The following is a 27,422-nucleotide window of genomic DNA, read 5'->3' as shown; positions in this document are numbered from 1 at the left end:
TACTTCTGTTTTTCTGGTAGTTACTTGGAGATAAGTCTAATGAACTTTTCTGTCTGGGCTGGCTTCAAACTGTGATCTTCAGATCTCTGCCTCCTGAGCAGCTAAGATTACGGGTGTGAGCACCAGCACCTGGTGCCCTTTCTTTCTTTCTTTTCCTTCCTTCCTTCTTTTCTCTTTCTTCTTTCTTTCTTTTTTTGGGTCCAGTGGTGGAGCCTGAACTCTTGGCCTGGGTGCTGTCCCTCAGCTCTTTAGCTCAAGGCTAATGCTCTACCACTTGAGCCACAGCGCCACTTCCAGCTTTTTTTTTCTTTTTGCTTATGTGGTGCTGAGGAATGGAACCCAGGGCCTCATGCATGCAAGGCAAGCGCTCTACCACTGAGCCACCTTCCCAGCCTTTCTTTCTTTCTTTCTGTCAGTTGTGGGGGGCTTGAACTCTGGGCTTGGGCACTGTCCCTGCACTCTTCAGCTCAAGGCGAGCACTCTACTGTGTGAGCCACAGCGCCACTTCTGGTTTTCTAGTGTTTGCTTTTTCTATTTTATCTACCTGACCTGCTTCTTTTGGTCTTGAAGACAGCTGAGTGTCACCCAGGAAGCCTTCCTTGGTTTCCCTGTCACCACCCTCCAGTCAGGCCTGGCCCAGCAGCCCTTCTGTGGAGCTGATGGTAGCCTGATGGCATTGGACCTTGTGATGTTACCCCTGGGCCTCAGGGGTACACACTGTCGCCCATCCTGGTTCTTAGAGAAGCAACAAAGGTGACAGGATGGGGCAGGGCTCCCTGGAAGTCCTCTCCCTGCCCCAGCTTTATTTTGGTTCTAGAATCATCCCAGTCAGCATTCTCGGTCCCCACCACAGCCATCCTGGATACACAGTCAACATTTCATGCACTTAGAATGAGAGGACAAGGGGCGGAGACGGTGGGAAGGTGGGGCCAGCTCTTGCAAAGCCTCTGGGTAAGGAGTAGGGGGAGGAGGAGGTTTCAAGCTGCAAAGGCTCACCCCGCCATGCATGTGCCCTGGTCGTGCGGACTTCCTGGTGCCGGCCACAGGACAGGCAGCCTGGGTTCAGGATGGCCTCCAGTCTCGTGATCCTTCTCTCTGAGTGCCTGTGCTGGCCACCTGTCTCAGTGGCACTGATGACCAGTCCTTGGGCCTCCATAGCTCACCAGGGCCAAGGCTGGGAGTCAGCGGAGTTCCCCTCACCCCACCTGTGAGCCGACGACGCTCTGCACATCCCGCCCCCACCAGCCCCTAATCACACAGGCGCGGCGTCCCTGCCCACCTCCAAGGTGAGGGCAGGGAGCTCTGCTTTTCTGAGATTGCCTTGTCAGCTGCCGGCCACCCCCTCATCCCGTGGCACCTAGAAAAATCTGACACCCTGACTCCAACTAAACTGGAAGCTAAAGACCAACTCGGGAGGGGAGCATGCAGCCCAGCCCCTTTGGCTCCTAGGCAGGACCCCGTAGGGGCCCCGATTTCCCATTACCCCCTTCCCCCCCAGGCCCCTCTCTGGCCATCAGGCTGAAGCCGCATGTCCCTGAGGCCACAGTTTTAGTGATCTTGAAGGAGGACACGGTGTCTTGAGGGCTGGAGTTAGGCCTGGCCGAGGCCTGTCTATTCTCAGCCAACCCTCGCAGAGCTTTGTCGCTTTGGTCCCTTGGCAGGGATCCAATCCCACAACGTGTCTGCTTCTTGGGATTTCTGGCTCTTGTGATGGTTAAGGCCCAGGGAAGGCAAAATTTGAGCTTCCACGGGGCCTGAGTCTTCTGTATGGGCCTGGGTCTCTACTGCTCTTCTTCTGCCCAAGGAGAGACTCTGCTCCTTGCTGCTGTGGCCTAAGTACTGGCTTGTTGGCAGGAAAGCTTATGTCGCTGCTCTGCCTAGGACCCTGAGTTCTCTCACATCCCTCCAAGCGCAGCAACTTCCTTGTGCAAGAGTCCTCCCTCTCTCCCTCCCTCCCTCCCCCCATCTCTCCTCACGGTTGGACTGTCAGCCCTGGGGCAGGGGGATCTCAGCTTCTTCTTTTTTTTTTTGGTCGGTCGTGGGGCTTGAACTCTGGGCCTGGGCACTGTCCCTCAGCTGTTCAGCTCAAGGCAAGCACTCTACCACTTGAGCCACAGCGCCACTTCCGGTTTTCTGGCGGTTTATTGGAGATAAGAGTCTCATAGACTTTCCTTGCCCGGGTTGGCTTTGAACCGCAATCCTCAGACCTCAGCCTCCTGAGTAGCTAGGATTCCAGGCACCTGGCTGAGCTCAGCTTCTTCATGTCTTGCTCACGTTCCCACTGCCAGTGCTTGGCTCTTCAAAAAGTCTTCAGAAACAGAAGGGTGGGAGAGCTGGCCAGTTCTAAGAGTCCAAGTCCTTCTGCAGCCAAAGGACAGAGATCATGAGGACTTCGAGACAGTGGCCCGTGCGCCAGTGTCTGCTGCAGTCCCGGCGTCCTGGCATAGCCACAGCTGGCCCTTAGTGGGAGGAAACCCTGGGTCCCTGCGTGCAGGGCCACACCTGCTCCGGGACTCCAGTCTGGACAGGATTCAAGATGGCGGATGGAGACTCCACGGGGAGGCCCCCGGCATTCACCGCTCCAGCTTGACGATGGAGAGAACGTGGGAGAGAGCTGACTTCGCGCCAGGCCCCAGTGGCTCTGCTGCCCGCCTGGCCTAGTCTGGCTGCTAGTTTCGCCGAACTGGGTGCCACATGGACACGGGCCTGCGTAATGTAGCCAGCATCTGGTTCCAGTGTGTGGTGCCCATGCCGCTGGCCGCTGGCCCGATGATGACATGGCCTACGTTGTCCCCACGGCCGTCGCTGCTGCTCTCAGCCACCGTCACACGGAGAGACAGGTCCTAGGAAGGAGGTGACATGTGCTGGTGACCAAGAACAGCTGGAGGCTCTCCATGACTCCCAGGCCCGTGGGGATGAGCGAAGCCCCTGACTCATTCCTCTGATCAGAGAGAGGCAATGTGTCCTTAGCTACTTGGCAAACAAATGGCTCGTGCTGTCAGTACTGGCATTTGAACTCAGGACCTCACCTTCTTGGCTGGCTTTTCTTTCTTTCTTTCTTTTTTTGCTCAAGGCTGGAGCCACAGCTCCACTTTTGTCTTTTGGCTAGTTCATTGGAGATAAGAGTCTAAGAGACTTGCTTGCCTGGGCTGGCTTTGAACCTTGATCCTTGGGTCTCAGTCCTTGAGTAGTTAAGGTTACAGGGGTGAGCCACAGTATCTGGCCAGCCTGTGTCTTTTAGTTTTGAGAGCGGTTCTTGCTAACTTTGGGCAGGCTGGACACAAAATTGTGATTCTCTGTCTCTACCTTCTGAGTAGCTAGGGTTTTGGATATGAACACTATGCCCAGTTTTTCCTTTCCTTCCTGTGTCATCTTGTTTTGTGTCCTCAAACCCTATAGGGCTGGCACCCAGTCAGTGGACACTTAGCAATGCTCATGTCTATAACACTAGCTACTCAGGAGGCTGAGATCTGAGAGGATCATGGTCCAAAGCCAGTCCATGCAGGAAAGTCTGTGAGATTCTTACCTCCAAGGAACCAGCAAAATCCAGAAGTGGAGCTGTGGCTTACGTGATAGAGTGCTAGCTAGTCTTGAGCAGGAAAGCTCAGAGACAGCCCGGTGCCGGTGGCTCATGCCTGTAATCCTAGGTACTCAGGAGGCTGAGATCTGAGGATCATGGTTCAAAGCCAGTCCATGCAGTTAGGTCCACAAGACTTATCTCCAATGAACTAGCAGAAAACCGGAAGTGGTGCTGTGGCTCAAGAGGTAGAGTGCTTGCCTTGAGCTGAATTGCTCGGGGACAGTCCCCAGGGCCCCACACACTCAAAACACACACACACACACACACACACACACACACACACACACGCGCGCTCAGAGACAACACCCAGGCCTGCAGAAGAAAAAAAAAATGTGACAGTTTGAGAGAAATCATCACTACCTTTGGAAGTCCTGAGAAACAAAGCTGAGGGATGCAGTGGCCCAGCAGTCCTGGGGTGACGTTTCCCGCCTCCCCGCACTTTACCTGGAGTACAATGGCTGGCACGGAGAAGATCATGGCTTCATTGAACACTGGGTTGGGGTCATCCCTTTTTGTGGCTGTCTTCTTTTTGCTCATCTTCCTTCCGTCTTGCAGCAGGTACACCTTGACGAAGGGGTCTGTAGGCAGGTGTGGAGGGGTGAGGATGGTGTTCGCTCGGCACAGCCTTCCTCCCTGGCTTTGGCCCACTGCCTCTAGCTCCCAACCCTTTGGTCTGCCATTATCTCTAATAGTCTGCCATTGGGTCTTTCTTATTTAATTTATTCATCAATTTATTGTGAGATGGAGCCCTGCTATGTTGTCCATGCTTGTCTTACGTGTGTGTGTGTGTGTGTGTGTGTGTGTGTGTGTGTGTGTGTGTGTGTGCATGCACACATGTGCATGTGTGCATGTCTGGCAAAAAAAAAAAGTCCAATGGACTTTCCTGCTCAGGCTAGATTCAAACTGCAATCTTCAGATGTCAGCCTCTTGAGTAGCTAGGATTACAGGTATGAGCCACAGCATCTGACTTCAGTTATTATTATTATTTTGCCAGTCCTAGGACTTGAACTCAGGGTTTGGACTCTTCCCCTGAGCTTCTTTTGCTCAAGGCTAGTACTCTACCACTTGAGTCACAGCGCCACTTGAGGCCTTTTCTGTGTATATGGTATGTGGTACTGAGGAATGGAACCCAGGGCTTCATACATGCTAGGCAAGCACTCGACCACTGAGCTACCTTCCTAGCCCTTGTCTTGAATTCTTGAGGCTCAAGGAGTCTTCAGTTTTTCCAGAGTAGGTGAAACTACAAGTATGCACCACCATGACCTGCTGTGCATTGTTGAAAGTCTCAATTTACAGATGAGAAAACCAAGGCTCACAAGGCACGAGGCAAGTCAGGAGAGGGCTGGGCTCTGCCTCAGGGCCTGACAACCATTAAGTTCCCCTTACAAGATGCTCCAGGGGGCTGCGATGATCCAGCACTTCCCCTTTACCACGTGGCCTGAGCACAAATGTCAACCCTGAGTCACTCCATGCCTATGCAGCAGAGCCTGACTAATGAACAGCGTGCGCCTCTAAAATACCATGTCGCCGTCTGGCTGTCCATCAGCTATTTCCTGGGACTTCTTAATGCACCTGCCTGGGCTCTGAGCTGCCCAGGCTGGCCACTCCCAATAGGTCAGTCCTTTGGTTTTGGCTATTACAGCTGCTTCCAAGGGGCTCTGAGAGGGGCTGGGGGCTTATGCAAAGTTGAGGCATTAGGCCTGCCTGTTGTTTGTTCAGAGCTGGTGGCCTCAACCTCCATTTGAGGTGTGGCATTCTGTTTCTAGGAATGGGGATCTCTCTGTCTCTGTCTGTCTGTCTGTCTCTCTCTCTCTCTTTGCCAGTCCTGGAGCTTGAATTCAGGGCCTGGGCACTGTCCCTGAGCTGTTATGCTCAAGGCTAGTGTTCTACCACTTGAGCCACAGCTCTATTTCCTGCTTTTTGGTGGTTAATTGGAGATAAAGTCTCATAGACTTCCTGAGCAGGCTGTCTTTGAACTCCCAAGCTTCCTCATGTGTCCCCCGCTGGATTAACCTGCCCATTTTGCCAGGCACTGAGCTCAGCTGAAGCTGGGGCACCCCTGCCCCATGCTCTGCCCCTGCTGCCTGCAGCTCCGTGGCTGGGCTGTGGCTTCCCAGGCCACATGAAGGCGCCCGCCACCCAAAGCCTTACCCGCTGTGGTCTTGTCATTGGTCCAGATGAGGTTCTTGGCCTTCACCACCACTACCGTGAGGCGCTCAGCCGTGGGCAGGTAGCTGAGGGACAGCAGGATCTCACCCACGGCGTCGGCGGCCTAGGGGACAAGTGTGGCTCATGGGGCTTCTGTCCCAGGACCTGAGGGGCCCAGGGGCCAGTAGAAGTTCCCTTCTCCATTAGGAAGTGGCTGCTCTTGGGGTTCCTTACACCCAGCTCTTAGGCTGGCAGGATTGAGAGAGGGCAGCCCCTCCCCCAGACTCCCTCCCTTCGCCAGGTAAAGGTGCTGCTGCTGCCTTAGAAGTTGGTTCCCAGGTTGCCTGTCAGATCCATTACAGTGGTACAGAGGAACCCAGGTAGAATGGAGTTCTAGCACTTGCTTTAACAATTACTGGGCACTTAAAACTTCTGTGTTCTTTACCTTGTGGTCAGTACTAGGGTCTTACGCTTACTAAACAGGCACTCTTACCATCTGAGCCACACCCCCAGCCCTTTTGGCTTTGGCTTGTTTTTGAGGGGGTTTGGCACTTGTGTGTGTGTGTGTGTGTGTGTGTGTGTGTGTGTGTATGTGTGTGTGTGTGTGTGTGTGTGTGTGTCCTAGGGCTTGCACTTAGATGTGAGTGTTGTCCTTGAACTTTTCTGCTCAAGGCTAGTGCCTCTTCCACTTGAGGCACAACGCCACTTCCGAATTTGGTGATTTATTGGAGATCAGAGTCTCAGGGACTTTCCTGCCTAGGCTGGCTTTGGATCAAGAACCTCAGATCTCAGCCTCCTGAGTTAGAGGCATGAGCCACCAGTGCCTGGTACATGTGTTTTCCTCTGGGGTGGACGAGCTGGCTGGTGAGATGTACCTTGTTCTGGTCCTGTAAGTAGAGCCAGCCACTGAAGGGCTGGAGCGTCAGGTCAAGCACGGACAGCTTCAGGTCCACCACCCCGGTGCTGACATTCCGCTCGTCCTCATCGATGCCGAATACTGAGAACCTCAGGCTCTTCTCCTCCAGGGCCGTGGGGTCCAGAGGGATGGAGAACTTCTCATCAAAGAAGATGGAGTAGGCATTCCGCTGGATCTGCAAGACATGGAGCCATGCAGGGAGCCCCAAAACTAAGGAAGAAGACTTGAGAGACTACAAGGGAGAGAGCACTGGGGGAGGAGTCCAGGGACCTGGGCCAGAGCCTGGCTCACCTGTCCTCACAATCTCAATGCTGAATGATCAATCCATTGGTAGCTCAGCCTTGACCGTTTAGGAGCACCCATGCCTTCTAGTGGCGTTCTAAGTCTCTATAATCTGATCCCTGTGCTTATATCCCATGATGCCACTAAACCTCTCAGAGCTCGGGCTGTGCACGTTTCCGTCTCTTTTGCATCTGCTCAACCCAGCCCCAAGGTGAACAGTGGAGATAGGGCAGCTGTTTGTGGTCTCCATTCAAGGATTTCCCCGCCTCCTGAACAGCCTGAGTTGAACCCATAGGATGATGGATGCGTGGATGGATAGATGGATGCGTGTGTTCACCGATGGATAGAGCGCCTAGGCGAGAACTGGGCAGGCTGTGTTTCCCAGCTCAGTCCTGCCTAGTGGGTGCCGTTGGCCTCATCCCAGGAAGCCGTGGGCTGCCCCTGGGGAGGGAGGTGCCCTTTCCACGTGGCTCTCCTTTTCCGTGGGGGCTGCCTGAGTCACTGCCTGGCGATATTTAGAGAGGAACACTCATTGCTGGCACCTTCTCTGAGGCGGGGGGGGGGGGGGTGTTGCCCAGCCCGGAGGCAGCCACCTGGATAATGGGACTGGCTGGCTTGTGATGCTACAAAGCCTGCTCTTCCCTCTATCCAGCCATCCCTACCTCAGTCTTCCATGGCTGCCTGGCTCTGGGAAAACGCCTACTAAAGCGTCCTCTAGAGCCATACTGGCCACACAATCCCATTTGAGACTCCTCCGGGCCTCTTTGCCACATGGAACAAAACCCCATGGAAGCTCCTGACCTTGACATTCAGGCTCTCCGTGCCCATCTCTCCCTCCCCTGGCTAACCTACTCTCTTAGCTGTCTCCTGCCCACGGGGATCCCTCCCCTCCCCAACCCCTGCTATTTTCCTAGCATTGTGCTTCGTGAACACGTGGGGAACAGGACAGGAAACCTGAGATCGTGTCCCTTATCTCTTTATTCTTTGGGGTTTCTAAGCAAAGCCAGCCTCAGTTTCCTCATTTGGTTTTTTTTGTGTTTTTTTGTCGGTCGTGGGGCTTGAACTCTGGGCCTGGGCGCTGTCCCTCAGCTCTTCAGCTCAAGGCGAGCGCTCTACCACTTGAGCTACAGCGCCACTTCCGGTTTTCTGGTGGTTTATTGGAGATAGGAGTCTCACGGTCTTTCCTGCCCGGACTGGCTTTGAACTGCGATTCTCAGATCTCAGCCTCCTTAGTAGCTAGGATTACAGGCGTGAGCCACTGGCGCCCAGTTTCCTCATTTGTAAGATGCCCTAAGATACTGTCCTGTTGTCCTGGTCCTGGGGGGGCGGTGTAGATGAGAATCAGATTCGTTGGGCTCTGTGAAGCAGCAGGTCGGTCGGCATGTGTCACTGGGATTGCTGCTGCTGCAACATCCCTCCTTGAAGGCATGCCTTGACTCACCCAGAGTCCTTCAGGAGGCCCCTGGCTCTGGACAGCACAGGTCAGGCCTGACAGCAGCTCTTCGTGGGCCTAAGATCCACTACTAAGTACCTCCTAAGGACCAGGCTAAAGTCTTCCCATGTCTTTCCATGTATTCCCAGCTCTTCCTCAATAATTATGACACCCATTGGAGAGAGGGGGAAACTGAGTCACTAAATATTTTAAGTGGTGGACCCAAGGGCACATTGTTAGGATGTGGAAGAACTAGGATTTGAACCCAGGCCCAGTCAGTATCTAGTGGGGGCTCTTAATCACCCGGTAGACTGCCACCCCCTCAGTGCCCTCCATGCAAAAGTCTAGAACTTTCCACTGTGATGGGGACAGGATGGGGAGGGATGGCAAGGTTTATTGCTGAGGGCTTGCCAGACAATTGGTAGTGTGGTAAAGATGAGCAGGCACAGGTGGGCCGAGGAGGAGTCTGAAGAAGCTCGGCTTCACAGGTCTTTAGACTCCTCCCACTCTGGTGAGAGATCGCTGGGTTGGGCTGGTATCTCTTGGCAGCTTGGAGTTCCCCCTGGTTTGGTCCTCTCTGTCAAGGCTAAGGCTAAGCCTTGGAGGGTAGTTGTAGCCTCTTCTCACCCTGCCCTGTTGGATCTCTCCCTGGTTTTGTTGTGATGCTGTTTTGGTTTTGTTTTCTGATGGTACAAGAGCTTTTTTTTTTTTTTTTTGTCGGTCGTGGGGCTTGAACTCTGGGCCTGGGCGCTGTCCCTCAGCTCTTCAGCTCAAGGCAAGCGCTCTACCACTTGAGCTACAGCGCCACTTCCGGTTTTCTGGTGGTTTATTGGAGATAGGAGTCTCACGGTCTTTCCTGCCCGGGCTGGCTTTGAACCGTGATCCTCAGATCTCAGCCTCCTGAGTAGCTAGGATTACAGGCGTGAGCCACTAGCGCCCGGCGGTACAAGAGCTTTAACTCAGGGCCTGTGGTGCGGTTCCTTAACTCTTTTGCTCAAGGCTGGCATTCTACCATTTGAGTGGCAGTTCCACTTGGGGCTTTTTGTGGCTCAATGGAAATGAGTCTCTTAGACTTTGCTGTGGGGCTGGCTTCAAGCTGTGATCCTCAGATCTCAGTTTCCTGGGTACGCTCAGGATTACAGGCAGGCTTCGAGGCACCAGGCTGCACCCAGCTTTCCTTTTCTTTGTTCTTGGTCCCAGACTGACCTTCCTAGGCTGGGTCCGCATGCTCCCTTAGTCTTGGCTTCTGCTGGGATCAGTCACTGGGGTCTCCAGAGGGAAATCAGGGTGTCTCTCCCTAAGGGCTTCCTCTGCACTATCCCTGGAGGCTGACCCCATCCCTAAACCAAAGGGCATAGTTCCTATCCAGTCTTCTTATGGAGCTCGAACCTTCCCCTTTCCTCCTCTCCTCAGACCTGGAGTGGCCTGTCCCTCCTGGGAACCGGGTCATCTCTGAAGCCACCCCTTCCCCAATACACCCCAGTAAACAGTCTTTTCACTAAACCGTCCCGGCTCTGCAGAACAGCCCACTCCCTCCAGCATCCTGGGAAGAAATGCCTCCCAGAGCACCCCTCTGGACACCCCAGCCTCACTTACCCGGGAAATGCCCACGATCTGCTCGTCAGGCAGCAGGCTGACTCGCATGAAGCAGGACTCAAAGCTGGCTTCCTCCCGCTCCAGGAGATCCTTGCCCTGAAGCACGGCCACGTGGAGAATGTGGGAGGTGGCGTCGTAGTCCATGCTCACCTCCACCTGGCCTAGGGTGAAGTCCTGCCCGAAGGTGTTGCTCACAGACGAGATGGAGTTCAGAGAGTCAGCTGACTGGGACTTACGAAGGGTCCCGTAAGGAGCCAGGTCCAGCTCTCGGCCCATCAGCTCCAGGGGACCCAGCTCGCTGATAGTCTCAAAGGTGTCCTCAATGCTCAGGCTGCCTTTGCGGCTGGGCGGCCCTTGAGTGTTGGTCCGCGGGGCAGTCCATGGTGGTACTCGCTGGAGGTGAGTAAAAGAGACACAGGGGCGTAATTGGGTCTCAGATCTAGTCTCAGGATATGAGAAAGAGATTCCAGGAGATAGAATCCTCCAGAATGTTCTTCAAACTGTGACCTGCAGACCTCAGTCTTCTGAGTAGCTGGGATTATAGGCACGGACCACTGGGACCTGGCTCTGTGGATGCCTTTTGTAGTATGTGTTCAAAACACTCTTTTGGAAAAGTTGTCCCAGTTTATACTCTTTCCAATAGAGCATGAGATGGTACCCCTGGGCACCCCAAATAAGAGTGCACGAGAGACTCTAATCTGGAGAGTGATGTTTGAAAAATTCTCTGCCAAGTGTTAAATGATGAAGTATTCAGCAATATAGATTGAGAGCCTTAAAAAATGATCTAGTGATCTAGTATTTCCGCATCTGGGCATCTGTCCAAAGTGCATTATCTCAAATGAAGACCGTTTTACATACAAAACACCCACTGTATTATTTATAATGGCATTTGGTAAATCATGGCTCATGCATAAAAATGAAATCTCATGCAAAATGATGTTATAGGCCAAGTTCCTGTGGCTTATGCTTATAATTCTAGCTACTTAGGAGGCTGAGATCTGAAGATCATGGTTCAAAGCCAACTCAGGCAGAAAAGTCTCTGAGACTCTTTTTTGTCAGTGGTGGGACTTAAACTCTGGACCTAGGCGCTGTTCCTCAGCTCTTCAGCTCAAGGCTAGTGCTCTACCACTTGAACCACAGTGCCGCTTCTGGTTTTTTGGTAGTTTATTGGAGATAAGAGTCTAACAGACTTTCCTGCCAAGGCTGGATTTGAACCATGATCCTCAGATCTCAGCCTCCTGAGTAGCTAGGATTACAGGTGTGAGCCACCAGTTCCAGGCTTCTGAGACTCTTATATCTAATTAGCCCAAAATGTCAAAATGCTCAATTTGTAGAGTGCCAACCTTGAACAAAAAGAACTAAGAGAATAAGAGGCCCTGAGTTCAAGCCCCAGTCCTGGACATACACAGAGAAAAAAATTCTACTTTTTTCTCACTCTCCCTCTCTCTCTCTCTCTCTCTCTCTCTCCCTCTCTCTCTCTCTCTCTCTCTCTCTCCCTCTCTCTCTCTCTCTCTCTCTCTCTCTCTCTCTCTCTGTCTCTCTCTCTCTCTCCCTCTCTCTCTTTCTATTTTTGGTCAGTCCTAGGGCTTGAACTAAGGGCCTAGATGCTATTCCTAAGTTTTTTGCTCAAGGCTAGCACTCTCCCACTTTGAGTCACAGCACCACTTCAATTTTGGGATGGTTTACTGGAGATAGTCTCACAGACTTTCCTGCCCAGGCTGGCTTTGAACTGCGATCCTCAGATCTCAGTCTCCTGAGTAGCTAGGATTACAGGTGTGAGCCACCCAAGCCTGGCTAAGAAGTAATTTTTGAGTCCCTAGCACCATGCTAGGAGTGGATGATTTGCAGGGACCCAAGGGAGGCCTGGTCCCCATACCCAGGGGACATTAACCAGGATGGGGTAAGGAAAGGAGGGAGGGCCTGGGGTCAGGGTGCAAGGGCACTCTGGTGTGTGCCTGCAGGGACAGAAGTCTCACCTTTGGCCTGGCCTCCGGGTAAGTCTTGCCATACTTCTGCTGAAGGTACCTGTAGTCATAATTGGGGAACGGGGAGGGGCTGGGGAAGCTCCCAGAAGTCCACAGCTTCCACAGACTCACGGCTGCAATTCCCAGCAGCGCCAGGGCTCCGGCCGCGTAGACGCCTACCTCCCAGCCAGGGGGGCTCTTGATGACTGTAAGGGTAGTCTTTCATTAGTGGGGTACAGGGGTCCTAGACCCCCACCCAGGAAGCAGGTTGCTCAGCACTGATACTTATTTATGGAACAGATTGTATGTGTGCACACGTGCATGTGTATGCACCAATCCTAGGGCTTGGCCTCAGGGCCTGCCCAGGTGGCTTTGAACTGGCAATCCTCAAATCTCAGCGTCTCTAGTTGTTAGGATTGCAAGCATGAGCCTGCCCAGCCAGTTTTTTGTTTGTATTGTTTTTTGTTGGACATGGGGCTTGAACTCTGGGCCTGGGCTCTTCAGCGCAAGGTTAGTGCTCTATCACTTGAGCCACAGTGCCACTTCTGGTTTTCTAGTGGTTAATTGGAGATAGAGTCTCTCAGGCTGGCTTTGAACCACAATCCTCATATCTCAGCCTCCTGAGTAGCTAGGATTACAGGCATGAGCCACTGGCTGTTTTTTTTTTTTTTTTTTTTCTTGACAGTTAATTAGAGATCAGTCTTTCCTGCCCAGGCTAGCTTTGAACTGTGATCCTTAGATCTCAGCCACCTGAATAGCTAGGATTACAGTTTGGTGGGGGGGGGGCATGGAACCCAGGGCCTCCCACATGCTAGGCCACTGCTCTGCCAATAATGTCTCCTCACCGCCCCACCAGCAGCCCTCTGGGCTTCTGTTTCTTCCCCTAGAAAATGGAGGTGACAACAGAAACTTCCATATCTCATGATCCCATCCTGTGAGTCACCGAGGCTTATTTATAACAGCAGAGCTCTGGAAATTGCCCGAAGGTCCCACCAAGGGGCTGGTTCTTGATGCTGTCACAGAAGGAATGTCACTGGCTTTTGAAAATGACAACTGAGGTTATTAGGCTGGCCCGGTGGCAATGTGCAGCATTTCTAGCATTGTTAAGAAGGAAAAACAACAACAACAAAACTCAACCAGTCCCCAGGAGGACATAACTACAGAGTTTTGATGTCAAAACCGCAGAGTGGAGATGAGAGATGGGGCAGACTAAAGCCAATTAGAAAGATGGGGTAATGAGGCTCACCGTGACTCAAGCTATCTACTCCTGACTTCTGTGGTCATTCCTGGGCTCAAGAAAACTATGGTTTTCTATGGGCTCAGTCATGGCAAAGTTCTAGAATGTTCTATGAGTACAGGGTGTGATGGGAAAAGGTCTGGCCATTGGAGAATGTTGTGAATTCTGCCTCAGCAGGGCCAAGATAGGATGAACAGCAGCATAGGCCTGGCAAGAGGGTGAGAAGAAAGGCCCTAGGTCTGAGCAGGTGCTGGGCAAAGTAGAGCCAGGCCCCCTGCATGTGAGAAGTGGGATCAGAGGTGGAAACATTTTTTTCTGCTAAGGGCCATATGGCTATTTAAATATTTTTGGAGGCACATACAAAATGACCAACACTGGTCCCGGACAGCTGATGGAGCTTTGTGTCTGTCTCATACTGTACCTCAGCTAGCCCAGGTCCTGGCTGCAGAAGAGGAGCAGGTCTGGAGACAGGAAAGGAAAAGCCCCAAGAAGGTGATATGAAACTGGATGCCAGTGGCTCACACCTGTCATCCTAGCTACGCAGGAGGCTGAGATCTGAGGATCATGGTTTGAAGCCAGCTTGGGCAAAGAAGCCTGTGAAACTTATCTGTAATAAGCTACAAAAAATTAAAAAACAGCTGGGCGCTGGTGGCTCACGCATGTAATCCTAACTACTTAGGAGGCTAAGATCTGAAGATCGCAGTTCAAAGCCAGCCTGGCCAAGAAAGTCCGTGAAACTCTTATCTCCAATAAACCACCAGAAAACCGGAAGTGGCGCTTTGGCTCAAGTGGTAGAGCGCTAGCCTTGAGCTGAAGAGCTGAGGAACAGTGCCCAGGCCCAGAGTTCAAGCCCCACGACCGACCAAAATAAATAAATAAATAAATAATAAAATAAAATTGAAAAAGAAAAGAAAGGAAAGGAAAGAAGAAGGAAGGAAGGAAGGATGAACGAACTGAAGTGGAGCTGTAGCTTAAGTGGCAGAGCACTAGCCTTGAGCAAAAGAATCCCAGGGACAGGGTCCAGGCCTTGAATTCAAGCCCCAGAACCAGCATCAGTTTCCATCCTGGCACTCTCCACCACCTATGGTGTCTGGACTCCAGGTTATCCTTTAATTCTATGCCACATGGAGCCGTGGGTGGAGTGACCTGCCCTGCACGCTCCATGAGTCTAACCTGGACCTCCACAGGCAGGTGCTGACTCTTCTTAATCACGGCTGGCCCCTCCCACCCCAGCTTGTTGCAGTGGTGCAGGTAATGGCCCTTGGCTCGAAGGCGTGATCCTTGGTGGGTTGGGCCTGGGGGACTCACCGCTCAGATGATATTCTGTCACATCCACAGCCATAATGCCCCCTTCAGTGGCTGGACTAGAAGGAAAATGAGAGACAGCAGTGAGAGTTTAGGGGGCCGTCAGCCCTGACCCTAGGTCCTAATTCTTTTTTTTTTTTTTGGGTCAGTTATGGGGCTTGAACTCTGGGCCTGAGCATTGTCCCTCAGCTCTTCAGCTCAAGGCTAGGGCTCTACCACTTGAACCATAGCGCCACTTCTGATTTTCTGGTGGTTAATTGGAGATAAGAGTCTCATGGACTTTCACACCTGGGCTGGCTTTGAACCTCGATGCTCAGATCTCAACCTCCTGAGTAGCTAGGCGTGAGACATCACTAGAGTTTTCACAGTCTGCTGTGAGGGGTGTTTGGCCAAAGGTGGGTATTTTTTTTTCAAATTTTTTATTGTGATTAAGTGGTTACATAATTTCCCAAATTTCACAGTATTGTGGGATAGTGATGCTCAGTTAAAGTCACAAACACGTTCTAACTTTCCTGGAGCAAATTGTCTATCATGGTCTATAACATTTATGAGTTCTATGAGCTTTGCGATACAGTATTTCTTCCACATTGGGTGGTATGTACATTTCTTTTGTTTTGCATAGCATCAGCTGTTCCCTCTTTCCACTTGTTCCCTCCCTCCCATCGCTGCCATTAAGTTGCTTAGTTCATTTTGGTCAATGTCCAGCGCAGCTGATGGGTCCCGCTGTTGTATGTTTTTTCCTGATTCCCTCTATTTCTCTGTGGTCTTCCTGGTTCCCCTCCGGTGTACACATATATATCATACATGTGATCAGCAGCATGGGGTTATTTATAGTGATTTGACCAGATGAGTGGAAGTCCTTTGTTTCTTTTTTTTTTTTTTTTTGGGTCCGGTTGTGGGGCCTGAACTCTGGGCCTGGGCGCTGTCCCTCAGCTCTTCAGCTCAAGGCTAGCGCTCTACCACTTGAGCCACAGTGCCACTTCCGGCTTTTTTTGCTTATGCGGTGCTGAGGAATCGAACCCAGAGCCTCATGCATGCAAGGCAAGCACTCTACCACTGGGCCACCTTCCCAGCCCCAATCCTTTGTTTCTTAAGTCCTGTTAATTTTGTCGTATCACCTAACATTTTGGATTTAACATCCACTTATCAGGGATACCATGTACCGTTTGTCTCTTTGCTCTTGGCTTACCTCGCTCAACATGATTTCTTCTAGCTCCATCCATTTCCCTGAAAATGCCATTATTTTGTCATTTCTAATGGCTGCATAATATTCCATTTGTATAGATAAAGGTGGGTATTTTTTTGGGGGGGTCCGGTTGTGGGGCCTGAACTCTGGGCCTGGGCGCTGTCCCTTAGCTCTTCAGCTCAAGGCTAGCGCTCTACCACTTGAGCCACAGCGCCACTTCTGGCTTTTTTCTTTTTGCTTATGTGGTGCTGAGGAATTGAACCCAGGGCCTCAGCCATGCAAGGCAAGCGCTCTACTACTGAGCCACCTTCCCAGCCCCAAAGGTGGGTATTTTTAAGATTTTATCATCATCATTATTATTAAGACTATGTAACTCAGCTTGGAACTCAGGGCCTGGGCACTGTCCCTGAGCCTTTCTGTGCTCAAGGCTTGGCTCTATCACTTGAACCACAGAGCCATTTCTGGCTTTTTTTCTGTGTATGTGGTACTGAGGAATGGAACCCAGGGCTTTATGCATGCTAGGCAAGCACTCTACCACTGAGCCACATTCCCAGCCCATCTAAGCATGCATTTAATAATGGCTTCATTCAGTCCTAACAACCCTTCAAGGTAGGCACTATGATCACCTAAGGAATTAAAAGTCATTTGCCCCAGGCCACACAACTAAAAAGTTGTCAACCCACAACTAATAAGTGAGCTCCTAACCATTGTGTCTTACCACAGAAGGTTTCAAAAAAGCTGCATAAGCAGGGTGCCAGTGGCTCATGCCTGTAATCCTAGCTACTCAGGAGGCTGAGATCTGATCACCCTGCCAGCATGGGCAGGAAAATCCATGAGGCTCTTATTGCCAAATAACTACCCAAAAAACAGGAAGTGGAGCTGTAGCTCAAGCTGTAGAGTGCTACTCTTGAGCACAGAAGCTCAGGGACAGTGCCTCGGCCTTAAGTTCAAGCCCCAGGATTGGCACATGAGTGTGCATGCACACACACACACACACACACACACACACACACACACACACACACACACACAGCTGCCCAAGAACTAGAAGTCAGATGGCTCACGGGGTAGGAGGTCATGGTGGCTCTGGCTCCTGGCGGAAGCGGAGCTGCACACCCTAACCAGCATCATCACACACACCCAGCCTGCTGAGGCCTGGCCGGAAATCCAATAATAATGCCAGGCTTCTTTCCTGTGTACGCAACACAAATTGGCTCATCAAGAGTAAAGCCAAAACTGGACACCAGTGGCTCATGCCTTTAATCCTAGCTACTCAGGGGGCTGAGATCTAAGGACCAGGATTCAAAACCAGCTAGGGCAGAAAAGTCCAAGAGACTATCTCCAGTAAACTACTCAGAACATGCCAGAAGTGGCGCTGTGGCTCAAGTGGTACAGCGCTAGCCTTGAGTACAAAGAGGCTCAGGAACAGTGCCCAGGCCCTGAGTTCAAGCCCCAAGAATAAGGCCAAGTTGGGACAGAAAATACCAACATTGTTAGCAAGGCACAAAAAGGCCAGGCATGGCCAGTGCTACAGTGTGCATGCTACTATTAGAAACTCAGGCTTTGGAGATGGAGATGTGGCTCAGGTGGCAGAGAGCCAGCCCAATAAAAGCATCAGATACTGAGTTGTAGTCCCATTCTCAGACAAAAAACCAGAAACAGGCTGGGTGCTGATGGCTCACACTTGTAGTCCTAGCTACTCAGGAGGCTGAGATCTGAGGATCCCAGTTCAAAGCCAGCCTAGGCAGGAACGTTCTCCAAATAACCAGCAAAAAGCTGGAAGTAGAGCTGTGGCTCAAGTGGTAGAATGTTAGTCTTGAACAAAGAAAAGCTCAGGGATAGCACCCAGGTTCTGAGTTCAAGCCCTAGGGCTAGGAAGGAGAGAGAAAGAAGGGGAGGCAGGAAGGAAGAGAAACTAGCTATATGAGGCTGGTCCTGCTCAGACCCCTGGAATCCAACCCCCTCTCCCCCCCCCCATCATAACCCTTTTCCTGGAGAGCTGTGAATTAGGGGAAGGTATGAATGACCGCTAGGCACACCTGTGGCCTGCCATAAGGGTTAGAGGCAGAGCACATCTGCCTGAGAGGAGGGATGGAAAACCAGGCAGATGTGGTAGTTTATATAGACCTCAGCCCCAGGGAAGGACAGCAGCTTGGAATCCCAGACTGTCTCTGTCTCTTTGATGGCTCCAGTGGCCTCTGACCCCTAACTCCTAGCAGTGAGGCTAATTTTCTTAGTCTGAGCCTCATTTCTTTCTCTCTGTAGAAAGGGCTTGTGACTGCCTGGAGGGTGGACTGACCCTGCCAGCCTTTGGAAGTGTTTTGTTTGTTGAAATTTAAAGAAATCACATTTTAATTTTGTGTATCGGGACTTAAACTCAAGGCTCCACACTCTTGCTTGGCTTTTTTTTTTTTTTTTTTTTTTTTGCCAGTCCTGGGGCTTGAACTCAGGGTCTGAATGCTGTCCCTGAGCCTCTTTGTGCTCAAGGCCAGTGCTCTACCCCTTGAGCCACCGTACCACTTTTGGCTTTCTCTGAGTAGTTTATTGGAGATAAGAGTCTCAGGGACTTTCCTGCCCAGGCTGGCTTCAAATCGCAATCCTCAGATCTCAGCCTCCTGAGTAGCTAGGATTATAGGCGTGAGCCACCAGTAGTACTAGGTTAAATTATATCCCTCCCCCCCCCCCCATTGGGAAGCCTCTAATAAAAAATGGATTTCAGTGGCAGAGCACTTGTCTAGTATGTGAGACGCTGAGTTCCATCCCAGCACTGCAAGAAAAAAAAGCAAAAATAAAAAGTAAAAAAAAGAGAAAAAGATTTTCAGTTTCTCTTGAAAAGTGTGAGTCTAGTTACAGTAGGTCTGCTTCCACTCACCGTCAGCAACCATGAGGCTTTTGTTTTTGGGTCACACCTGGCCCCTCCTCACTTCTAGAACCTGCCGGCCCCTGGAACATCTCTGTGCACGAGCCTGGTAAACTGAGTTTGAGATAAGCTAGGAGATGTTCAGAGAGGTTAAGCCACTTGCCTAAAGCCAACAGTCCTGATGTCCAGCACCTATTCCACCAACAGTGTCTTCCTATCAACCACACCATGTGCCTTTTCCATTCCCAGTTCTCCCTAAGACCCCTCGAGGGGTAAATCCTGTTGCCCTCACTTCATGGAGAAGGAAGGAAGGTGCAGAGCAGTGGCTCAGGGACACTCAGTCATTGTCGGGAGGCCAGACTGCGGCCAGGTCTGTGTTTGCAACAAGTCCTTTTCTTAATGACGCCACTCACGATCCCCAGACCCCTCTGACGCCATGTCACCTCAGAGGGCTTCCACCAGCTCCTGCTGGCCGCCTGGAAGCCTGCCAAGCACAGGGGCCGTGCATTTGCTTCGGATGCAGATGCTGATGCAGATGACAAGTTTCTCCCATTGCTTTGGGGAGGGGAGGGGGGAGGCAGGCTTCCTCTGAGCTCCAGAGGGCATGTCCCTCCCGCAAGCCTTCTCCTCACTCTCTCTACCTAAGGGACCACAGCTACACAGCACAGACCTGGCTCTTGGTTCAAATCCCATATTGGTGCTACCCACCCAGCAGAGACACACCTCTCTGGACCAGGCAGCTGAGCTTATGGATCAGGGGGGCTCCCCCATTTTATAAATGAGGATGCAGCCCCCCCCCCCATGAATAGCAACTCTGGGCTCTGTGCCAGGAGCCATGGACTTGGCCCGGGCTCTGGGCCACCATGCTGATTCCTGAGCAAGCCTTGCAGGGAGGGGGGTGGGGAGAGCTAGCGCTGGACTTGGCCGGAAGCTGACTATGGGTAAAGGCCCCCTCCTGAACCGCTCAGAGAAATGGCTTTCCAGGAAAATGTGTGCTTTGGCAGAAGAGAGGGGCCCCGGTGTCCCTGCCCTCCACTCTGCCCTGTCTCCTTAAGTTGGGGTCCCCACAGCATGATCAGTAAGGTGTTGTGGCGCCTCCTAGCCCTCCCCTGAAGCCCGGGCGGCCAGGAGGAACCGGCAGCACAGCATGGGGAAGACTCCAGCTGCTGGAGTGCTAGTTTCTTCAGAATCTTTAGAACCTTCGCAAGAGCCTCCCTCCTCCCCAACACTCTCGACATAACCACATCCTGGTGCCATCCCCAGGCAGCCCACAGAAACCACAGTACAGACTGGCTGGAGGGGGCGGCAGTCACTCGGGGGCAACTCCTCCCCGCTTCGTGCTGTCCCCAGGAGGCCTGTGTCATCGCCGCGCACCCCCCGCCCCCTCCCCCGCAAATGACCTGCCCAGAGTCACCTGCGCGCTAAAGGAACATAGAGTCTAGCCAGGTGCCAGTGCTCCCGCCTGCAATCCCAGCTACTCAGAAGGCTGAGATCTGAGGATCGCAATTCAAAGCCATCCAAGGTAGGAAAGTCTGTAAGACTCTTCGCTCCCATGAATCACCCCCCACCAAAAAAAAAAAAAAAAAAAAAAAAAGCCAGAAGTGGAGCTGTGGATCAAGTGGTGGAGTGCCAGCTTTAAGCAAAATAGCTACTAGACACAACAGTCGTATTAGAAAGAAAAAAGGAGGGAGCGTTGGGCTTGGACCCCGGGGCTGGGAGCCCCAAAGGTTTCAAATTTCGAGGGGGGAAAGAAGGGGTCCCAGCCTGGCTGCTGTTAACTTGGGTAGGTCTCTCTCTTGCTTTCCAGGCCTCAATTTCCCCATTCCATTCCTAATAGAACACCTTTCTGCTGCCCCTCTCCAGCCCGGCACCGCCGGCCCGGGAAGGGCAGGCTTTTGACCACGGAGGTGGCCTCAGTCCCTTTGCAGGACCGGGACGGCCGCCTCGGGCCCGCCACCCGCACGCACGGCTCCCGCCCCCACGCTTGGCCCCCATCTATACAGTCCAGGGGTCGCGTGGGGTCCGCGGGGCCTTCTGAAGACGGGGTGCGCGGTGCCCCTCGGATGCGCGGGCTCCTGCGGGGTATCTGGGGCCTGGAGGGCGGGGGACTGACCCTGGAGCCCCCCGCATGGGATGTGAAGCCGGGGCGACCGGCATGCGGAAGTGAGGGGTGCAGCGTTTGGGGGGAGGCGTGCGAGCGGCGGGGATCCGCGTGTGTGCACACGCGTGCGGGCGGCGGATGCGGTGCGCAGTGCGCGGAGTGGCCGGGGCCCCGCGGCGGGCGCCGGGCGTGCGCGGCGGTGCCCGGCCTCCGGGTGCAAGCGCGGCGGGGGGGGGGGGTGCCGCGACGCGCGCGGAGTGTGCGGGGCCCGGTGCGGGGGTGCTCGCGGTGCGGGACCCGCGTGCGTCCGTGCGCAGCGCGCGCCGGGGTTGGCGGGGCGCGTACTCACCCCGCTCCGCTCCGCTCGCTCGCTCGCTCGGCCGGGGTCGCTGCTCCGGCCCGGCCCGGCCTCGCCTCCTCCCCGCAGCGCAGCGCGCGCGCACCGCACAGACCGCTCGCCGCAGCGCCAAGCCCGCAGTGTGGCCCGGCCGGCGCGCGCGCGGGTCGGGGGCTCGGCGGCGGCGGGGCCCGGGCGGACGGGAGCCGGCACCGCGCGCCGCAGTCCGGGCACGCTCCCAGGAGCCTGCCGCGCGCTCCCCGCGCCCGCCCGCCCGCCCGCTCCTTTAATTTAAAGTGACAACCGCGAGCCAGCGCGCGCCCCGCTCCGGGAACTGAACCCGGGATGCCCAAGCGCGCTCCAGGATCCCCCCACCCCACCCCACCCGGGAGCCCGGCGCCCGGCGCGGGGAGGCCGCTGCCCGGGAGGCCCCGGGGGCCGAGGGCCGGCGCGCGCCGCAGTCAGCGGACCCACGTCTCAGCCCGCCGGCCCGCTAAGCCCCAGGCCCCCTCTCTAGGCCTCAGTTTCTTTATCTGTAAAATGGATGCCGGGGAGCCGGCCCCTCACGCTGGTAATCTCGACCACTCAGGAGGCTGAGATCTGAGGCTCGAGGCTCCAAGTCAACTCTGGGCAGGAAAGTCCGTGAGACTCTCCAACGGAGCACCAAAAAGCCAGAAGAGGCCTGTGGCTCAAGAGGGACAGCGCCCAGGGGCAGAGTTCAAGCCCCAGGACCGGCACAAAAAGGTTTCCTTCTCTGACGGGACGATCTGAGCTGCAGGTCACAGCAATCCTGGTCTGCAAAATGAACCCACAAATCCCAACAATGACCTCATGGGGTCACTTTGTTTTTCCTTTAACGTAAGGGAAACAGGCTGGGAGAGGTCACAGTGCCCAAGGTCAGAGCCCGAACTCGAATCCAGGTCTGTGTGACTTCAGAGCCTTGCCTGTGCACCTCTTAAAGGGCGCTGGTTTCTCTCACAGAGACATGAATGAATCATGCGGGAGATATTTCTATCGGCCTCCCGGGCTCTCGGGCAGGCAGGCGGGCGGGCGCAGCGCCAGGTGTGGGCGATCCTCCATCTTCCGGGAACGGGGCACAGGTCCCTCCCTGCCCGCGCAGTCTGGCGAGGAGACAGGGCACGCGTCAGGCGAGGCCGGGTCTGCGGGGGACCGTGCCACGTGTGGCGGGCACCTGGCCAGGCCTCGGGGAGGACGGGGTCTGGGAGGGAAGGGGCGAGGATCGCAGGTGGGGAGCCAGTGTGGGAAGGCCGCAGCGCCTGCTGGGCTGTCCACACTCTGCGCCTTTGGAGCTGAGAGTAGCAGGTGGGCACTGCCTCAGGAGTGGGGGGGAGGGGGAGGCAGGGGGAGGGAGGGAGGCTGAGTTTGTGCCAGCCTTGTGGAGAGCAGACATCCTTGATCCAGAAGGCGAGGCCCTGGGGAGTCCTGGAAGAGAAAGATAAAAGATAAACGGTGGTTAGCCATGTCTTTGGGCTGGGGAAGGGACTGAGTACTGCCCCCCCCCACACCCCTTTACTGGGGTTTGAACTCAGGATTAGGCGGTGCTGCACCACTGAACCACATCTACAACCCAGATCATGGGCTTTTGCTGCCATTTTCTTTCTTCCTTTTTTTTTTGAGCTCATTTCCTTCCTTCCTTTTTTCCTTCCTTTTTTCCTTCCTTTTTTCCTTCCTTCCTTCCTTCCTTCCTTCCTTCCTTCCTTCCTTCCTTCCTTCCTTCCTTCCTCCTTTCCTTTCCTTTCCTTCTCTCTTTCATTCCCTCCTCTCTCCCTCCCAGCCTCCCTCCTTCCCTCTCTCTCTGCCAGTACTGGGGCTTGAACTCAGGGTCTTGTACTGTCGTTTGCATTTAAGCTATACCTCCATTTCCAGCTTTTTGCTGGTTAATTGGAGATAAGAGTCTCATAATTTTTTCCCCCTTGGGGCTGGCTTTGAACCTCAATCCTCAGATCTCAGCCTCCTGAGATTACAGGTGTGAGCTACTGGCACCAGGCCAGACAGACTCTTATCTCTAATTAAACCAGCCAGTGTGGCTCAAGTGGTGGAATGCTACCTTCTCTTTTCTATTTTGTGTCAGTCCTGGGGCTTGAACTCAGGGCCTGGTTGCTGTCCTTGAGCTATTTTGCTCAAGGCTAGCATTCTACCACTTCAGCCACAGCTCCACTTTTGGACTTTTTGGTAGTTAATTAGCGATAAGAGTTTCATGGACATTCTTATCCAGGCTGGCTTTGAACTGTGATCATCAGAACTCAGCACCCCAAGTAGCTAGGATGACAGGTGAACCACCGGTGGATAGGTTTTTTTGTTTTTGTTTTTGTTTTTGTTTTTAGTCAGGCTCTTACTTGTAGCCCAAGCTGGCCTTCAATTCACGATCCTCCTTTCCCAGCCTCCTTAGTATTGCTATTACAGGGATGAACAATCAGAACTGGCCCAAACCTCTCTGCTTTATGCATTGTTATAGCATCAGAAAATGGGTTAAAACAAAGGATTCTGGAGTGCTGCTCCTATCCTATCTTGGTTCTCAGCCCTGGTATCCCAAGTATGCTCGGTATGTGAATGTTCACAGCACCTCACCAGCAAGATCTGTACAGAAAAGTTATGCTCCAAATTCAGAAAACATGTTGTATGGCTGCGAGCTGCACTGGAAAAAGACAGCAAACTTCTGTGGTCCATGAGGTGGACCTTGGTGATGTGGCTCTTCTGGAGTCTCTGAACTGCCAGGCCCCCAACCCCCTCACCAACCAACCTCCCAACTCCTATACCTTCTGGCATTCCTCACACCGGCCAGCCATTTTCTGCCTTAGGGCCCTCCTGCTTGCTGGTTCCTCTGCTCTCACCAAACCTCTTACCAAACCCACATCACCACAGAGGGTGGGGACCTCCGGATGACCCTGACTAGAAGGGCCCTTTACGCCCACTGTTTCCGACAAAATGCTGTTTATTTCTTTCTAACACCAGCTATAATCTGCAGCTACTTGTCTTCTTTGTGAATAATAGGAGGATCACAGTCCAGGCTGGCCTGGTAACAAAAGGAAATTTTACTTTGAAAACATCCAAGGCAGCCAGGTGCTCATGGTTCACACCTGTAATCCTAGCTACCCAGGAGGCTGAGATCTGAGGATGATGGTTTTTTTTTTGTTTTTTGTTTTGGGTCTGGTCATGGGGTCTGAACTCTGGGCTGGGCGCTGTCCCTCAGCTCTTCAGCTCAAGGCTAGCGCTCTACCACTTGAGCCACAGTGCCACTTCTGGCTTTTTTTTCTTTTTGCTTATGTGGTGCTGAGGAATCAAACCCAGGGCCTCATGCATGCAAGGCAAGCGCTCTACCACTGAGCCACCTTCTCAGCCCCAGTGAGGATCGTGGTTTGAAGCCAGCCTGGGCAGGAAAGTCTCTGAGACTCTTATCTCCAATAAACTACTCAGAGAAGGCGAGAAGTGGTGCTGTGGCTCAAGTGGTAGAGCACTAGCCTTGAGCTAGTGCCCAGGCTTTGAGTTCAAACCCCAGGATGGGGGGAAAAAATATATGTATATATACATATATATCTCCAAGGCAAAAAAGTGTATGGAGGGCTAGGAATGTGGCTTAGTGGTAGAGTGCTTGCCTTGCATTAATGAAGCATGCATACACAGAAAAATGCTGAAAGTGGTGCTGTGGCTCAAGTGGTAAAGGGCTAGATTTGCACAAAAGAAGCTCAGGGTCAGTGCCCTGGCCCTTATAATTCAAGCACCTGGACTGGTTGGGGGGGGGGGGCGCGGGAGGTGTATGGAAGTGCTCAAGTGGTAGAGCACCAGAGGCTCTGAATTCAATCCCTAGTACTGCCAAAAACCAAACAATTATAAGACAAAAGAAGACAAACATTAGGCACACAAAAGGATACTGGCAGGAAAGTCTGACTATCTGACATTGGTTGGGCATGTTCCAAACCTGTTTTATATTCACTATCTCACTTAATCCTGAAAGGTTAAAGCATTTCCATATCCAGAACCCTGATCTTACTGGGCCTGTGAATCCTTCGTCCTGGCTTCAGTCCTGAGCCTTTTTATCTCCAGACATGACCTTTCACCTATAGGGCAGTATCAGGAAGTATCTGGACGTGTGGCAGGTGTCAACTTCAGGGTGCTGAATAGCCAGTGAACCCAGAACTGGATTAGGCCTGGGAAGACCCTGGGGCATAAGCCAGGGCTGGGCATGGAGTCCAGGGAGAGGCTGGAGGGCTTGGCACTGCCTACTTCCAGCTCTACGATGAAGCTCACTGTCTGTAGACACTGCCTACCTCCTAGCTCTCATCTGTTCAGCCCACAGCTCAGGGCCTAGCATATCAGGGCTGGAGCCTGGACTTGGGGTGAGGTTGTTTACTCCTTCCCCATGAGGGGGCCCGGGGTACAGTTAACTCAGTTTCTACTGGGGAGGAAAGAATGAAGGAAGACTGCTCTTCAAGGTAATTCCTAGGACTTTCCTTTTCTTCTCTCCCTCCTCTCCCCATTGAACTTAAGGCCTTGTTCTCTTGTGCTCGGCTGGCACTCTAACACTTGAGCCACACCTCCACTTCTAGCTTTTTGCTGGTTGATAGGAGATAACAATCTCTCAGATTTGTAACCACAATCCTCAGATCTCAGCCTCCTGAGTAGCTAGGATTATATGTGTGAGTCACCAGTTTGTCACTTGCTTATCCTTGGCTTTTCTAGACTGGAAGGAAACCACTTTCCCTAAATATTTCTGACAGAAATCGCTGGACAAATAGTTTCACTCCATTTCTTTCCCTGCCCCTCCAGCACTACTATCTGCCAGGCCACAAGCTTTATGCTTTGGCTGGAATGCACCCTCTCTTCCCCAGACACCCTATGCCTTTGCTTATCTCTGTACTCTGCTCAATGCATTTACTTTTCCCTGGAATGGACTCTGTCTGCTTCTTTCCAGAGGATGTAAACTCCTCCTCATCCTTCAAAACCCTTTCCTGTAAAGCCTCCCATAACTGTTCCAGCAAGCCAAGCACTCTCCTCTCCTCAGCAACAGGACTGTCTCTCTAACATATTCACATATGCTTGCCTCTGCTGAACGCTGGAGACTTGAAGAGCAGATGCTCTTCAATGCATCTAGCCAACGCTTCACCAATATTTAAAAATCAAGAACCCATATGGGGTTGGGTTGTGTTGGTGGCTCATGACTATAATCCCACTCAGAAAGCTGAGTTCTGAGGACTGACAGTCAAAGCCAGCCTGGGGAGGGTAGTCCTTGAGACTCTTTTTTTTTTTATTAATAAGTTTTGTGGGTTTTTTTTGTAAAAATACGGTACAGAGGGGTTACAATTACTTGAACAAGGTAATGAGTACATTTTTATTAAGCATTGTTGCCTCCTCCTTTGTTTCCCTTTACCATCCCTGCCCTCCCATCTGCCACTCCCCCACTCCTTGAGACTCTTATCTCCAATTAATCAGCAAAAGACAGAAGCAGAGCTGTGGCATAATGCCAGGAAAGCAAAATAATTCAGGGACAGCACCTAGGTTCTGAGTTGGCAAGCCCCAGGACCAGCGCACACACGTGCGCGCACACACACACACACACGCGCACACACACACACACACACACACACACACACACACACACACACACACACACACACACACACACACACACACACACACACACACACACACACACACACACACACACACACACACACACCCAACAAAACCCTCCCCTAATCCCACAAGTATGAAGTTCTCCGGATGTTATCTGTACTGACTCATTCAATCTTCCCAGCCACCCTTATGATGAGGTTTCCTTTCTCAGTCCTAATGGACCATTCAGAATCAAAGACAGAAAGAGGTTCCAAAATGTGGCCAAGAACATACACTAGTAGGTGGCAGAAGTGGGATTCAAACCCATAGTAACAAGTAGTAATAATAAGCGATGAGCTCATGAATAAACAGATCAGTAGAAGAGTCTGAAGGAGAAAATCTGATGAGGAAGGACTTTCTCAGGATGGGGAGAGGGGCTCTCCCCCAGACATGATGAGGGGGGAAAATAAAAATTATAAAGACCCCCTCCATCCAAACCCAGTCTTTCAATAAAAGGAATACATTCTTCCTCCTCCCCTTCCCACTTTCTCATTACCGCCTCCCACTCAGGAGCCAAGAACTCTCCAGGTAAAAATAGCAAACCTGAAGGAAGAGGTTTGAAGGAGGCTCTGCAGATCCCCTGCACGGCTGCGCCCCCTGGGGCTGCGGGCTCTGGCATCCTACAGAGCAGAGAGGGAGGCCCTGGGCAGCCAGGCGGTCCAGGTCCTTTGTCCCCGCCCTAATCCAGGGCACAGATGTCCTCAGTTTCCTTTGGGGATAAGGTTAAGAGTCTTAGCCTGGCTAGATGGCTTATGCCTGTAATCCCAGCGACTCAGGAGGCTGAGATCTGAGAATCAAGGTTCAAAGCCATACCAGGCAGGAAAGTCCATGAGACTCATCTCTCACG

At 52.7% G+C, this 27,422-nt stretch overlaps 1 protein-coding gene across 2 annotated transcripts; it reads right to left on the bottom strand.

Moving 5' to 3' along the window:
• Positions 1 to 753: 753 nt before the first annotated feature.
• On the bottom strand, positions 754 to 21,847 carry LOC138824356 (synaptotagmin-12-like). Of its 2 annotated transcripts, none has more exons than XM_070018197.1 (8): positions 21,773 to 21,847; positions 14,464 to 14,519; positions 11,931 to 12,124; positions 9,955 to 10,347; positions 6,604 to 6,819; positions 5,732 to 5,852; positions 4,025 to 4,158; positions 754 to 2,843 (listed from the first exon to the last, which is right to left on the bottom strand). In XM_070018197.1, the coding sequence occupies exons 1-8, from the start codon at positions 21,775 to 21,777 to the stop codon at positions 2,670 to 2,672; spliced, it is 1,293 nt and encodes a 430-aa protein (XP_069874298.1). In that variant the 5' UTR covers positions 21,778 to 21,847; the 3' UTR covers positions 754 to 2,669. The 2 variants fall into 2 exon arrangements, with proteins under 2 accessions (XP_069874298.1, XP_069874299.1); XM_070018198.1 differs by lacking the exon at positions 21,773 to 21,847 and adding an exon at positions 20,957 to 21,016.
• Positions 21,848 to 27,422: the final 5,575 nt, after the last annotated feature.

This window comes from Dipodomys merriami, unplaced genomic scaffold (assembly GCF_024711535.1).
Source record: "Dipodomys merriami isolate MVZ:Mamm:240054 unplaced genomic scaffold, mDipMer1.0.p SCAF_128, whole genome shotgun sequence".
Lineage (NCBI taxonomy): Eukaryota > Metazoa > Chordata > Mammalia > Rodentia > Heteromyidae > Dipodomys > Dipodomys merriami.
The sequence above is the reverse complement of the archived record's forward strand: the minus strand, read 5'-3'. Positions and strand labels throughout refer to the sequence as shown.

Excerpts from the sequence above, each read along its gene's own strand:
- LOC138824356 (XM_070018197.1), bottom strand. Across the intron at positions 12,125-14,463 it reads GACAGAATATCATCTGAGCG|TCATCAAGAGCCCCCCTGGC; the intron begins GTGAGTCCCCCA and ends CTACCCTTACAG. Across the intron at positions 2,844-4,024 it reads TGCCAGCCATTGTACTCCAG|GACCTGTCTCTCCGTGTGAC; the intron begins GTAAAGTGCGGG and ends CCTCCTTCCTAG.